The sequence below is a fragment of the Chiloscyllium plagiosum genome, chromosome 12, assembly GCF_004010195.1.
Source record: "Chiloscyllium plagiosum isolate BGI_BamShark_2017 chromosome 12, ASM401019v2, whole genome shotgun sequence".
Lineage (NCBI taxonomy): Eukaryota > Metazoa > Chordata > Chondrichthyes > Orectolobiformes > Hemiscylliidae > Chiloscyllium > Chiloscyllium plagiosum.
In genome coordinates, this window is record NC_057721.1 from 63,420,048 (window position 1) to 63,433,972 (window position 13,925).

The window sequence follows — 13,925 nt, forward strand, 5'->3', positions numbered from 1 at the left end:
GGGTAAGGTGGGGGAAGAGAAATGAGGAAACTGGTGAAGTCCACATTGATGGTCTGGAGTTGGAGGGTCCCGAGGTGGAAGATGAGGTGTTCTTCCTCCAGGCGTTGGGTGGTAAGGGAGTAGCGATGGAGGAGACCCAGGACATGCATGTCCTTAGCAGAGTGGGAGGTGGAGTTGAAATGTTCGGCCACGGGGCAGTGGGGTTGATTGGTGTGGGTGTCCCAGAGCTGTTCTCTGAGACGCTTTACAAGTTGGTGTGCTGTCTCCCCAATGAAGAAGAGACCACATCAGGAACAACGGATACAATAAATGACCTTGGTGGATGTGCAGGTGAAACTTTGGATGTGGAAGGCTCCTTTGGGGCCTTGGACAGAAGTAAGGGGGGGGGAGGTGTGGGTGCAGGTTTTGCAATTCCTGTGGTGGCAGGGGAAGGTGCTTGGAGGGGAGGGTAGACTATTAGGGGGCATGGATCTGACCAGGTAGTTACTGAGGGAATGGTCTTTACGGAAAGCGGATAGGGGTGGGGAGAGAAATATATCTCTGGTGGTGGGGTCTGTTTGCAAATGGCAGAAATGTCGGTGGATGATGCGATCTATTAGGAGGTTGGTGGAGTGGAAGGTGAGGACCAGGGGGGTTCTGTCCTTGTTATGGTTGGAGGGATGGGGTTCAAGGGCGGAGGTGTGGGACCTGGATGAGATGTGTTGGAGGGCATCTTCAACCACACAGGAGAGGAAAGTGCGGTTTTTAAAGAAGGAGGCCATCTGGTTTGTTCTGTGGTGGAACTGGTCCTCCTGGGAGAGCAGATGCAGCGGAAATGGGGGAATTGTGAATAGGGGATAGCATTTTTGCAGGAGGCAGGGCGAGAGGTGGTGTAATCTGGGTAGCTGTGGGAGTTGTTGGGTTTATAGAAAATGTCAATGTTGAGTCAGTCGCTGTTGATGGAGAAATAAGATTCGATTCTCTACAGTGTGGAAACAGGCCCTTCGGCCCAACAAGTCCACACCGACCCTCCGAAGAGTAACCCACCCATCTCTGACTAATGCACCTAACAACTATGGACAATTTCGCATGGCCAATTCACCTGACCTGCACATCTTTGGAACGTGGGAGGAAACCAGAGTACCGGGAGGAAACCGGAGTACCCGGAGGAAACCCACGCAGAATGTGCAAACTCCACATAGACAGTCGTCCAAGTCTGGAATCGAACCTGGGACCCTGGCGCTGTGAGGCAGCAATGCTAACCACTGAGTCACTGTGCTGCCTCCAGGAAGGGAAGAGAGGTGTCAGAGATGGTCCAGGTGAATTTAAGGTCAGGGTGGAATGTGTTGGTGAAGTTGAAGAACTGTTCAACCTCCTCGTGGGAGCATAAGTTGGTGCCGATACAGTCATCAATGTAGCAGAGGAAAAGGTGGGGAGTGGTGCTGATGTAACTCCGGAAGATGACTGTTCTACGTAGCCAACAAAGAGACAGGCATAGCTGGGGCCTGTGCAGGTGCCCAGGGCTACCCCTTTTGTTTGGAGGAAGTGGGAGGATTCAAAGGAAAAAAGGTTGAGGGTGAGGACCAGTTCAGCCAAACGAATGAGTGTGTCAGTGGAAGGGTACTGGTGGCGACATCGGGAGAGGAAGAATTGGAGGGCTTGGAGGCCCTGGTCATGCGGATGGATGTGTACAGGGACTGGATGTCCATGGTGAAGATGAAGCGTTGGGGGTCAGGGAAACGCAAGTCTTGGAAGAGGTGGAGGGCGTGTGTGGTGTCCCAAACGTATGTGGGAGTTCCTGGACTGGGGGAATAGGATAGTATTGAGGTAGGTGGAGATGAATTTGGTGGGACAGGAGCAGGCTGGGACGATGGGTCGGCCAAGGTAGTCAGGCTTATGGGTCTTGGGTAGGAGGTAGAATTGGGCAGTGCGGGGTTCCTGAACTATGAGATTGGAAGCTGTAGGTGGGAAATCTCCTGAGGTAATAAGGTTATGTATGGTCTGGGAGATGATGGTTTGGTGATAGGGGCAGGGTGAGGTCATGGTCAAGGGTGCGGCAGGAGGTGACTCCGAATTGGCGTCTGATCTCCAGCAGCTGCTTTCTTTCTCCCTGTGAGGATGAAGATGCAAAGTTTATCCCAAAATAAAACTATTTACACAGAGGTGTTTTTGTTCAGTAGTGTTCAGGTCACCTAGCAATGTCAAAACTGAGGCTTAAAAAGGACTGTGCAACCATCAACAATCAGTCTGAGTTCCACAACAGCCATTGGGGATCATGTCAAACAGTTTGGGAAGCTGTGCCTGAGATGTTAGTTGGCAGCATTTAGTCCATTTTTAAGATCTACCTAATATAAGTAAAGACTGCAGGTGCAAGTGGGATAGCTGAGGACAAAATGCACTTAAAAATGTGGCTATTATTATTGACTCTGTTGTTGGGTAACCTGTTAGATCTGTTAGTGAGCCACATGCTGTGCTGAGATATCAATAGGCTGTAAGGGGACACCAAAACAGATTTGCCCGTTCAGATCGCGCACACATGTGGCAGAGCATGAATATTGGGGAAATGTTTAAAAAGTGATAATATCTACTAAATTATACCTTGTTTTCCCTTTCCAAGCCCCCCCCAAAACAAAGTCAGCAAACTCCACAGTACAAATAATTTTGTCATTACTAAGATGGGCATTCTTGGAGGTCAGATAGTTACCTTCCTACTATGTAGGAGTTATCATGCATGTTCAACCATCTTGTATTTCTAGCTGGTTATTGTGTGGGTGTTGAAATTTCAACAGAAGTGAAACATTTTGGATTTATTCATCTAATATAAAATGTTTTTCCAAAACTGTCACTTTTTATATTCATTTGGTATTCTGTGATCTATATCAATGCTCATACAGTTATTACATGGTTTTGCTCAGTTGCCTAGTTAAAAAAAGGTACCATGTATCATGTAAATTTAATAAAGCAATAAGTGACATTATTTTCTGGACTATTGTTGACCTCTGTTGCATCTCAGTGATATTTAATTTGAATTGCATCTTGTACTCAGGCCGGTTTGGTCAAACCAAAACATGTTTATTTATCATTTGAGGTCAAAAGCAGGATCAAGTTTCACAACTTGTATTTCAGTTCATTGCCTGGAAACATGGCAAAATGCAAGACCAGAAAGTACTGCTCTCCTGTGTAGTCACTCTCAAAAATCTCAATTGTCTGCTTCACCAAGTTTGCTTTGCTGCCAATCTTGAGAATAAATTTCATTTTCTGGGTGCTAGGTCCCAATTTTCAAAGACTTAATGTTGGAATTTCAAAAATTCTGAGTGTACCAATTTCTGTTTCTGTTTTAAGTGTTCCAGGTGATTGGTATGTATGACTACATTGCACAGAATGATGATGAACTTGCGTTTGCCAAAGGACAGATCATCGGTGTTCTCAATAAGGACGATCCAGATTGGTGGAAAGGGGAGCTCAATGGGGTCACTGGTCTCTTCCCATCTAACTACGTGAAGCTAACAACTGATATGGACCCAAGCCAGCAATGTAAGTAGCTGTTAAAAATTTATTATCTAGTCAGTAAGGAACATGCAGCATTGCTGTGATTCTGCTGTGCTGCTGCATTTAATAGTCTCTTTGAAGACCTTCTGTAAAGCAGTTTTTTTTTCCATTCCCATCCTTTTTTATAGCATGCACGTTTTTATCATTTGCATCATGCTGTACATGCCCGACTCATTTCCTAGCTTGAATTTGCACATGTTTTGTTTGCTTATGTGTTGTGTTTTCCTCCTTTTTCTAGGATCATATGTTGCCCATCCCCCACTCAGGCTTGAAAGTCCTCAAAGAGACCCACTATCCCATATCACTGCCAGAGGGATGATGGGAGATGCAGCCTTGATCATGTGACTTCTGCATGATCATCAACTGGCTACTGACTAGAAGAACACTGCAGAGCAGTTTTACCTCATTTTACTTTAGTTGCGTATAGTCCTAGATAATTTTAGTTTAAGTTTATTAAAAATTTTTAAAAGGATAGTGGGTCCTTTTGCGGCTTTTGCTGCCCCCAATTTACTTCTGCACCTGTGGAAAACACTAGTTTTTTTTTGAAAATCAACCCTTTAAAATTAGGACAAACCAATTTTTTTCATTTAAAAAAAATTAATTTTAAATGCCTGCATGCTTTTGTCTTGCAAAATGACCCACTATCAAGGAATGCTGCATGTGGTATTAACTCTTCAGTATGTCCTCCTTCAAAAACATTTTTTAATTCAGCATCCGTTTATATTTAATAAATATGTCACTGTGTCCAGTATTAAAAATGATGCAAGTCACAGCCATTGTGTGAAAGGCGAAGTGTTTCTTGAAGGGGTTATTGATACAGTTCCATCCAAGTGTTGTTGTGATAATCCTCAATTAATCTTCCTCAGCATATTAAGCTTTCATCGGCCAATTTCAAATAAAATGTCAAGATAACAACTATGATGTCTTAAAAATGACATAACATCAAGTGCAAAACAAATGTATTCTGTGTTGGAGTCCCTTCATTTAAGTTTGCTTCTGCTTTTCAACATGGATAAATGGTCATTTGAACAAACAATTCTTGACAAGAAAGAATGTATAGAAATACTATCCAATTAACTACAGTGTTTACAAATTGTAATCTTTTAGTGCATTGTATTTATACAAATTAACAAACAATGGAGCTTTTACTTAGAAATGAGACATAAAATTCGATTACGTTCTGTGGCTCAGTTTATGTCACCATCAGGTGCTGTAAGTATGAGGTTAAATTCATGCTAAAAGCTTATGTTCCCTTTAAAATTAGCAATTGTTTCAGGATTTTTTAATTCTCTGCAGCATCATTGTTTCCTAAAACAAGCAGTCTAAGTAGTGTTTGTTTCTCATGAGGCTTTTGGGTAGTGCACAAAACAACTGAGGCTCAAATTTGGTTTCATTTGTTTGTGGAAGTATTTCATTGTTATAAATATAAAGTATATATAAATATATATGGAATGACCGGTGTTAAGAACTGGTTATCACATGCATTCTTGAACTACATGTACAGGTAAAAAAATTAAAAGCTCCATTTTGAAATTGACTAATGTGTCTGTTTCTTTATCATGTTTAACTAATACCAGTACTGCATTGTTTCAGAGACATCAAAATTGTGTTAATGACTATTTGTTCTAATTCTTTTAGTACTTGGAAAATCTATGCACTTTAAATTTCCATCTAAACTGGAATATTTTGTCTTTTAATTTTCAAATCATTTAAGTCTTCAGAGAGGCAATTTGTTTTAATTTACTTTTTTTCTGGGCTGAAATTTGGGTTGAATTTGAATTGAAAAAAGAATGCCATTATAATATCTTGTAATTATTTGAATCATCTTGATAACTGCCAAAATCTCCATATGTCAGGTGGAGCAATTGCTCCTCTCAAGCATTTTGAAGTATAATAAGATCTTTTTAATTTATTTTGGAAATTGTACTAAAAATGGAACCAATCATGTTGAGTTAGTTTGCAAGAGACTTGACCATGCAACTGTCAATACTGTTCTGTAATTATCTATAAACCATTGCAGTTGAGACATTGATGACAGTTTCCTGGCAAGGCACAATGTAAACTATCTAATTTTTTATTGGTGTGCTGGTTGAATTTAGGAATTTCCCATCTGAAGTATGTGGCTTAAATACACCTTGAAGGAACATATTATGATTTTTAATGGAATGCAAATTGCTTATGATGGTGACATCCTCTTACCAGTCAGTGGCTTGGGATGGTCTTGATCCCTCTTCTGACCAGCACCCAACACTATCTCACTACAGGAAAGAAGAGTGGGCAGTTTTCAGTGTTTCAATGTATCAATGATTTAGTGTATCAAAGCTTAAACTTCAAGAACTTCATGCCTAATATCAAAAAGCCCTTTTAGTTCCTGCAGTCTGACATCAAAATGGATGCTGTCTGTTAACATTGTATCTGAACATTTTATCATAGCTGGCAATGGAACAACATATTGTTTTCTGTCATCAGAATCTGTTTCATTTTTCTTTTGAGTTTTAAATCATAGTTGATTATTTAAGATGACCAAACCTCAACATGGATGGATTTAAACCCAAAGACCAAACAATTGTAATAATGGTTCTGTGAAATACTTGTTACTAATTTAAAATTAATTTCCCTCAGTATATATATTACTTAACATTAAAGACATGCAATGACTGCATGATGTAAGTTTGTTGTAGATTGCATCAAGGTGTTGCTTGCCAGTTCTATAAGAGTTGCAAGCTTTCCTCTCTTCTGGTGGGATATTTATACCTGATATCAGTATAGTTAGCAAATGGTTGTGAATGTTCATGACTAAAATTTTACATCTTGTTTGAAATCTAGTTCTAACTATCTGCCAAGTAACTATAAGCTAAACTCCACGTCTGTACCACTTTCTAGTACTAAAAGCTTGCAGCACAGGAGGCATATAGTCTGTCTGAATACTAGTTGCTGACCTTCCTATTTAGTGGAACTGAGTAAATTAAACTAATCAAAAAACTAGACCACCGATCTAGCAACAATAATTATTGATTACAGAAAACTGAGTTATTTTTTAAATGGCCAGAGTTACTTAAAATGAATAGTAAGTATTATAATTCCTTGGAGATTGATCTTTAAATATTTGGAGATATTTAAAACTTCTAATGTAACAAGCCCACTAAAATCAGCATAGTTCAAACTTTAGTTAACAGGTAAAAGGCATTTTAAATAAGGTAAATAAGTCAAGACAAAGATGTGCCTTGCAGGTATAAGCATTCTCACTACTTCCTGCTAAAATGTAGACCAAGTGTGAGTGAAGTCTGTCTACCTCATGTTTCTTTTGCAGGACCTTTCACTGCCCATCCAATTATTTAGGCTCAACATTTGCATCAACCAACAGCTACATTTCATCTTAAGTTCTTGAGGATGTTTATCATTCACAATGCGCACCTTTATAATGCCTTCCATATCTGTTATGACAATAAGCTGTCAGAATCCCCAGAGGTTTCCTTTACTGACTCCTTCAGATAGTTTGATGGGTCCTGGCACCACTTCAGAAATGATCGTTATTGAATCCACAATCTCTTGCTCCTCTGGTCACCAACCTTGTGTTCTTTCCAGTTGTGCAACACATAGTAATACAGTCATTGTGCAATTCTCAGAGGCTTGCTTCAACACTAACATTTGTTCAATGATCGCCAAACAATGCTGTTCCACTGGGTGAGAGTTATGCATGTGTTCTCCTTGAATGAATTCTAAATGTTGTGAACTGTCTAAGAAAAAGCACACTGAAAATGTGTTGCTGGAAAAGCGCAGCAGGTCAGGCAGCATCCATGGAGCAGGAGAATCGACGTTTCGGGCATGAGCCCTTCTTCAGGATGCTGCCTGACCTGCTGTGCTTTTCCAGCAACACATTTTCAGCTCTGATCTCCAGCATCTGCAGTCCTCACTTTCTCCTAAGAAAAAGCACATACTGCTTCAACCCCACTTCAATTATCTATTTATGCTTCTTAACTGTTCGCCCCCAGGTCAAATGCGCACTTCTTGGAGCCTAATCATGTCACAAGTCAGAAACCATGAACAGACTTTAAAAATCCTCATCAGCCAACTTTGTTCTTCAAGGTTCTGTGCACAAAACAAAAAGTCTTTTCCCAGGGCATGGGTCGTCACCAACAGTTGCAGAAGCAATTCAGTGCATCACTAAATTTGCATGTACAAATGCTTAACATTGTAGCCTCAGACTTTGGTGTTTGCTGTTATTAAATTGGTAGCTTTGGAGTCATAATTCCAGAGAAAGCCAATCAACTTACAGCATTGAACAATCAGTGTATCATTCAGGTCTATGTATAATTTTAAAAATGCTTGTCAATGCAGTTTGTGGACACTAAGCAGCCTGCCTTCATTTCTGAAGATGCTCTTCTTAAATTCTGGAGTGATAAAACAACCTTTCAACAGTGAGATTATTCAGTCTATTTGGAACTTTCTTTCCAATGAGCTTTCATCAAAGCATGACTTGCCTTTGTTTTTTGTTCTCTTTAGCTTTGAGCACTTAAGTTTGGACATTGTCTTTGCAATTGGCCAGACATCCTGGACGACCTAGCAGTTTATTTTTGTCTTGTGTACTTGTGAAGGCACGTCGAAGTTGATTTCAAAAATCACTGTTTCTCAAATCCCTCCATAGACTCCAACCCTCTCTATCTTTGTAATCCCCTACACTCCTTTGATCTCTGCACTCCTCCAGTTCTGGCCTTTTGTACGTTCCCAATTTTCTTCACTGTGCAGTTGGCAGCTATGTGAAGCCTTAACTCTGGAATTCTCTCCCAAAACTTCTCAAAGTCGTTCATTTAGCATGTTTCCTCTCGTGGCCCAGAGCAGTCCTCTGGGCCTTTAAATACAAGTTATTGTTGTTAGATAGAAGCTCTTGGAGATCATCGAACAATCAAATATATGAACAGTGATTGTTGCTTCGACAATGAAAGAAAAGTAAGTGGATTGAAAAGGTAAATCAGTTCATGAAAGTGGTTCTTCATGGAGAGAAGACCTGACCCACCAGAAGGTGCTACAGAAATTTTGAGGCAAAGGCAGAACAGATTTCAGCGTCAGAGGATCAGTAATTTTGGAAAATGATGCAAAGCTGAAGGACGCAGAAGCCAAATGAGTCAATGCAATGGAGCAATTTAAAGATCAAGGCAAAAAAAAGGTATTTCAGGAACCAGGAAATGATGGCTGTAATGGACAAACAAGACAACATCATGCCATGAGCCCCTGAATTTTCTTTAAATATTATGAAGAGGAATGATTTGGAAGATGGCAAAATGGTCAGCGTATGGTCATCCAAGATAAATCAGATCTCTGTGTGGCTTGTGGTTTGATAGATCAGAACTTTTATTTCTGCTGTTTGGTAGATTTCTATAAGTTCTCTCTGCCTGGAGATTGCTATAAAGTCAACCCCCTCACTGTGGAGATTTCTGAACACTAAGTACTGTTACCCCACCAGGATGACTTTTCTTCAGAGCTCAACCTATTGGTGGCCCCTGACAATCTCTTTCTGTATTGTAAAACGTAGTTTTGTGAACATTCAGCAAGTAACTTGCCAGATAGCTGATTAAATTATTTGACTTAAGTTCTAAGCAAGCATATAAAGGTTGTCTGAGTGCACTTTCCAAAATAGTTTTTTGACCTCTGTTAAATCAAGCAGTCAGCTTCAAGAATTGAACCTGACGCTTACTTTACTGTCACTTTCAAATCCAAGCTTCCAAATAATAACAATTTATGATAAATGCAAATCATGTCATCTCCTCTTTCCACCATTGCCCCCCCCCCCCCCCCCCCCACCCCTGCCACCTCAACCAAAAAAAGTAACTTTAAAACATTTACATTTTCTATCCAGCTTTGTTGTTATTTTTGGTACTAATGATATTTAGTTTGAGTACAATTATTTTCAGAATACTTATCTATAGAAATGTTTTTATTTGCAATTTTACTTTTCTCACTTTTAGCTCTTGACTGCTGTGGCTTTTTTTTTGCTTGGGTTGGTATCATTCTGAAACAGAGGTCAAAAGTGTCATCTGTGAACTTTAGTTTATAATTCTTTTGTTCTATTAAATTCAGGGGTGCTCTCACTTCCTGTGCACATTAGTTCAAAAGGACTGAATCATGTGAGCTGGTTAGGAGCATATGTATAGCACAGGAACAAAGGAATTCTTTATCCAAATCATCAGGATGTTTGTGACAATGAACTCTAATCATAAAGTCATAGCCATAGAGTCGTATGGACCCTTCGGTCCAACCTGTCAATGCCGACCATAATCCCAAACTAAACTCATCCCACCTGCCTCCACTTGGCCTATATCCCTCCAAGTCTTCCTATTCAAGTACTTATCCAAATGTCTTTTAAACTTTATAACCAGACCTGCATCTATCACTTCCTCTGGAAGTTCATTCCACACACGAATCACTTTGTGTTAAACAAAAAAAATTGCCCCAATGTTATTTTTTTCCCATATTTCTCCTCTCACTTTAAAAGCATGTCCCCTAATCGTGAAATCCCCCTCCTTAGAGAAAAGATACCTGCCATTCACCTTATTTATACTCCTCCTGATTTCATAAACCTCTATAAGGTCACCTCTTCTACCATTTTCTTTAAAGTTTCCATCTTATGCTCCTTGAGATGGTAGCTTATTACCCAAGATACAATTTGTTTTATTCAAAGAGTATTTGCTGCTTTGAAAAATTGTGACATATAATACTGATTTTTATTTTTTTCAAGTAATCTATATCTTGAGGAAAAAGTGCTAATTTTCCCACCACCGTTTTTGCAGTAATTTCACTGAATGGCATTGCATGTGGAAATCTTATTGAAGCATCTCATAATTCTTAAAGGATACTAATTCCTAATCTTGGTTTTAGGCAGGGTAATCACACAATCCCTTACGATTCTATTAAATGGCTTTTGATAAGTCAGTGTTGGAATTAAAGGTGCTGATTGGGTTTCCCATTACCTGACACATGTCCACTAAATGTCCCCACATTTTTATGTAATGCTGACCAATAATAATACTCTAATATTGGTTCTGATTCAGTTTGAGTTTGATATAGCTCAATTTTGCATCTGTTTGATGTATTTTTGCTGAAGAAGATAAACTAGGCATGCCAGCCTCATACTCTTTCTCTTTAAGTTTCCAAAATTGTGTCCAATACCCAAATTTTCAAGTCATCTCCCTTTCTGAAGATGACTCCTTTTCCTGTCTAATTCAATGAACTTGAGAACTACTCGCAAGACAGTCAGGAAACAATCCTGGATGATCTTCCTGTAGCATGTCAGTTTCTTTGACTTATATTGATAGCTCCATCGGCCTAAATTTTTTTTTGAACCTCCAAGGTCCATTCCTCAAGAAAAAATCGATTTGTTGTACAACTCTTGCCATAACCTTGCCTGTACTATGTCATTCTTTAATCCAATGCTATGTATTGGGAGGGTTTTGTAACCTCCAATTAACATCATCTTCATTAACCTCGCTGGAAAACATTGTTCATCAGCTAGCATCAGTGACTGATCTGTTCCAGTGTATCTCAATATCTTCATTGGTTTGTCTCCTTGAGGAGAAGATTTGGGGAACATCTCTCATCCTGAAATAAAGTTTCTGCTGGTCTGATTCACTTTATCAATCATTGAAGAAAATGTTTTTTTTTCCTGAGTCACTTCTGCCTTCCTACTGGGTGATAAAGGCACCTTCTCTACCTCCTCCTACTGCTAGTTTTTAACATGTTTTCTTTAACTGGTGCACTCTTTTCTGAGGACCCATTTGGCTTTTCAACTACTACAACTGATCTCCCATTTAACTTGGAGCAATTGGTTTTAATGCATTCAGACTTACTGCAAAAGAAACAAATTATTTTGTTTATATCACTTTTAGGTTCTAGCCTTTAATATTTTGATATCCTTCTGTTTGCTCCCAAAAACTCAGATCTTTGCTACCCCAGATTTTATATTCCTTATGTTTACTTGTTGATTCCCATGTGGCCATTTCTGAATGTGTCTGTGACGTGTTATGGATAGCTGGTAGAACTGCTGCTTTTGATTTTTGCCATTCATCCAAATCTCCGGGTTTTCAGTATACTATTTACAATTTCTCTCATTCTCAAACTTTTTCACTAACTGCATCTATTTTTCCCCTGTCTGCTGTAGTCATGTGATTTTTTTCTTATAGTGCAACATTTTTATTGATTGCTTCTCAGCTTGCTCCTGAAACCCAAGATTACGGCTCTGTTAGCAGGTTCTTAGTCTGCAGATTCTCCTTCTGATAAGCAGGTCTACACATTCTTACCTGTACCTGTCAAAACACTAACATTCAAATCCAATCATTGTTTGGCCATTTCATTTTCTTAGCCATCTTTACAAATTAAGTGAAATGTTTTTTGATTCCATCCTCCTGTAAATTTGGGGACTTACATGCAGATTTCTAGTTAAATCCCTCATTGGATTCAGAAACCGTATTCAGAGCCACAACTTGTTTCTTCTTTTAATCTGAGCTTTTCTCTCGCCAAGTAACGTCTGATTACATTTTTTTTGGTGTTCAAACTTTTAAAATTACATTTCCCTTTCTATTCTTTTTCCTTCCTTTACATTCCGCTTTTCATTTTCCTCCAATTAATTCCTCTTACTTTTTTTTCCTCTAAATTAAATTTTCTCATTTCTTATTCTTCACTCTCAGAAGTTTCTTGTATTTAATTGAATCTTGGTTGCTATCACTTTCAGGTTATGACGAAGTGTCACTGGACTCAAAATATTTAACTGCTTTCTACCTAGTGATGCTGCCAGACCTGCTGACTTTCTCTAGCAATTTTAGTTTTTGTTTCAGATCTCCAACATCCATTCGTTTTCAGATATTCGTCCTTTCAATTCTCAACGCTGAGTGATCACTAAACATCTCATCTTTTCAGAATCTTGCTTTTGATTCTCTTCCAATTTATCTATTGATTCTGCGTCACCTTAGTCAAAGATTTGAAATAATCCACTGTTGCGTTTTGTAGTCCTGGAAAAGTCTTAGCAATGGACAAAGCCATTTTGAAATTCTGAATCCATGCAATAAATTGTATAATCCCAGTTTTATGACCAATATTTACAAAGTCTCACACCCTCAAAGGTTCTCAGATCTCTCTTAAATGCAATGTTGTTTTAGATCCACCAGAGTCCTCACTTTATAATCCCAGTTGATGGCAATTCTGATCAAGTCAGATTCCAGAGTGAAACCAGGTGTGATGTATTAGTTTTGCAATTTTCTTACAATGGCTAGTTGCTGAACATATTCACAACAAGCTGTTGATCTTTTAATAAAAGAACAGACATCTATTGCACGAGAGCGAATAAAATAATTTGACAGTACTTCACTGGGGTTAATATTCACTCTATTCTATGAAATAATCCTTTCTAACCCTTGGACTGCCGAAGCGATGTAAAGCTTCTTTTCAGTTCTAATAGCCTGAAGACATAAAACAGTACAGCACAGGAACAGGTCTTTTGGTCCACAATGTCTGTGCCGACGATATTGTTGTTCTAAACTAATCCTATCTGTCCGCATGTGGTCCATACCCCTCAATTCCCTGCCTGTTCATGTGTCTGCCTCAATGCCTCTCAAACGTTGCTATCATATCTGCTTCTGCCTTCTCCCCTGGCAGAGTGTTCTTGGTATCATGCCCTCTAGTGTTTGACTTTTCTGGCCTGGGAAAGAATCTCCAACTATCCGCACCCCTCATAGTTTTGTATTCTTATGCCAAGATCCCCCTCAGCCTCTGATGCTCTACTGAAAACAATCCAAGTTTGGCTGTCCTCTTATAATGAATGCACTCCAATCTAAGGCAACGTTCAGGTGAACTTCTTGAGCATTGTCTCAAGCCTCCACGTCATTCCTATAGTGCGGTGACCAGAGCTGTGCACAGTACTCCAAATGTGGCCTGACTAAAGTCTTCTGCAGCTGCAGCATGGCTCGCTAATTTCTAGACTCCGTGCCCTGACCGATGAAGGCAAGCATGTTGTATGCCTTCATTACCACTTTATCCACCTGTTTTACCATTTTCCGGGAACTATGGACTTGGACCCCAAGATCCCTCTGTATATCCATGAACCTAAAATGGACCCTGCCATTTACAGTGTTCGAAGTTTGTGAGAAGATTTGTAGCTCGGGTGCTCGTTGTTGTGGTTCTGTTCGCCGAGCTGGGAATTTGTGTTGCAGACGTTTCGTCCCCTGTCTAGGTGACATCCTCAGTGCTTGGGAGCCTCCTGTGAAGCGCTTCTGTGATCTTTCCTCCGGCATTTGTAGTGGTTTGAATCTGCCGCTTCCGGTTGTCAGTTCCAGCTAGCCACACCAACTAGCCACGAAACAACACAACCAGCTATCCTTAGTAGCCACACACACAGATGACAAGCAACATGA

The 13,925-nt window shown here is 39.7% G+C and overlaps 1 protein-coding gene and 1 long non-coding RNA gene across 4 annotated transcripts in view; one reads left to right on the plus strand and one right to left on the minus strand.

Moving 5' to 3' along the window:
- Window positions 1–13,925, plus strand: part of itsn1 (intersectin 1 (SH3 domain protein)) — a 207,869-nt gene that overhangs the window by 156,459 nt on the left and 37,485 nt on the right. For 2 of the 3 annotated variants that reach the window (XM_043701255.1, XM_043701256.1), the window contains 2 exons: window positions 3,322–3,513; window positions 3,767–5,065. In XM_043701255.1, the coding sequence (XP_043557190.1) occupies window positions 3,322–3,513; window positions 3,767–3,768 (194 nt within the window). In that variant the 3' untranslated portion in view covers window positions 3,769–5,065. Of the gene's footprint in view, window positions 1–3,321; window positions 3,514–3,766; window positions 5,066–13,925 lie in introns of those variants that run through there. The other variant, XM_043701257.1, reaches the window with a different exon arrangement.
- Window positions 1,649–7,029, minus strand: LOC122555349. Its single transcript, XR_006313236.1, has 3 exons — window positions 6,943–7,029; window positions 5,728–5,786; window positions 1,649–2,089 (listed from the first exon to the last, which is right to left on the minus strand). It is a non-coding gene; the product is annotated as an uncharacterized LOC122555349 (long non-coding RNA).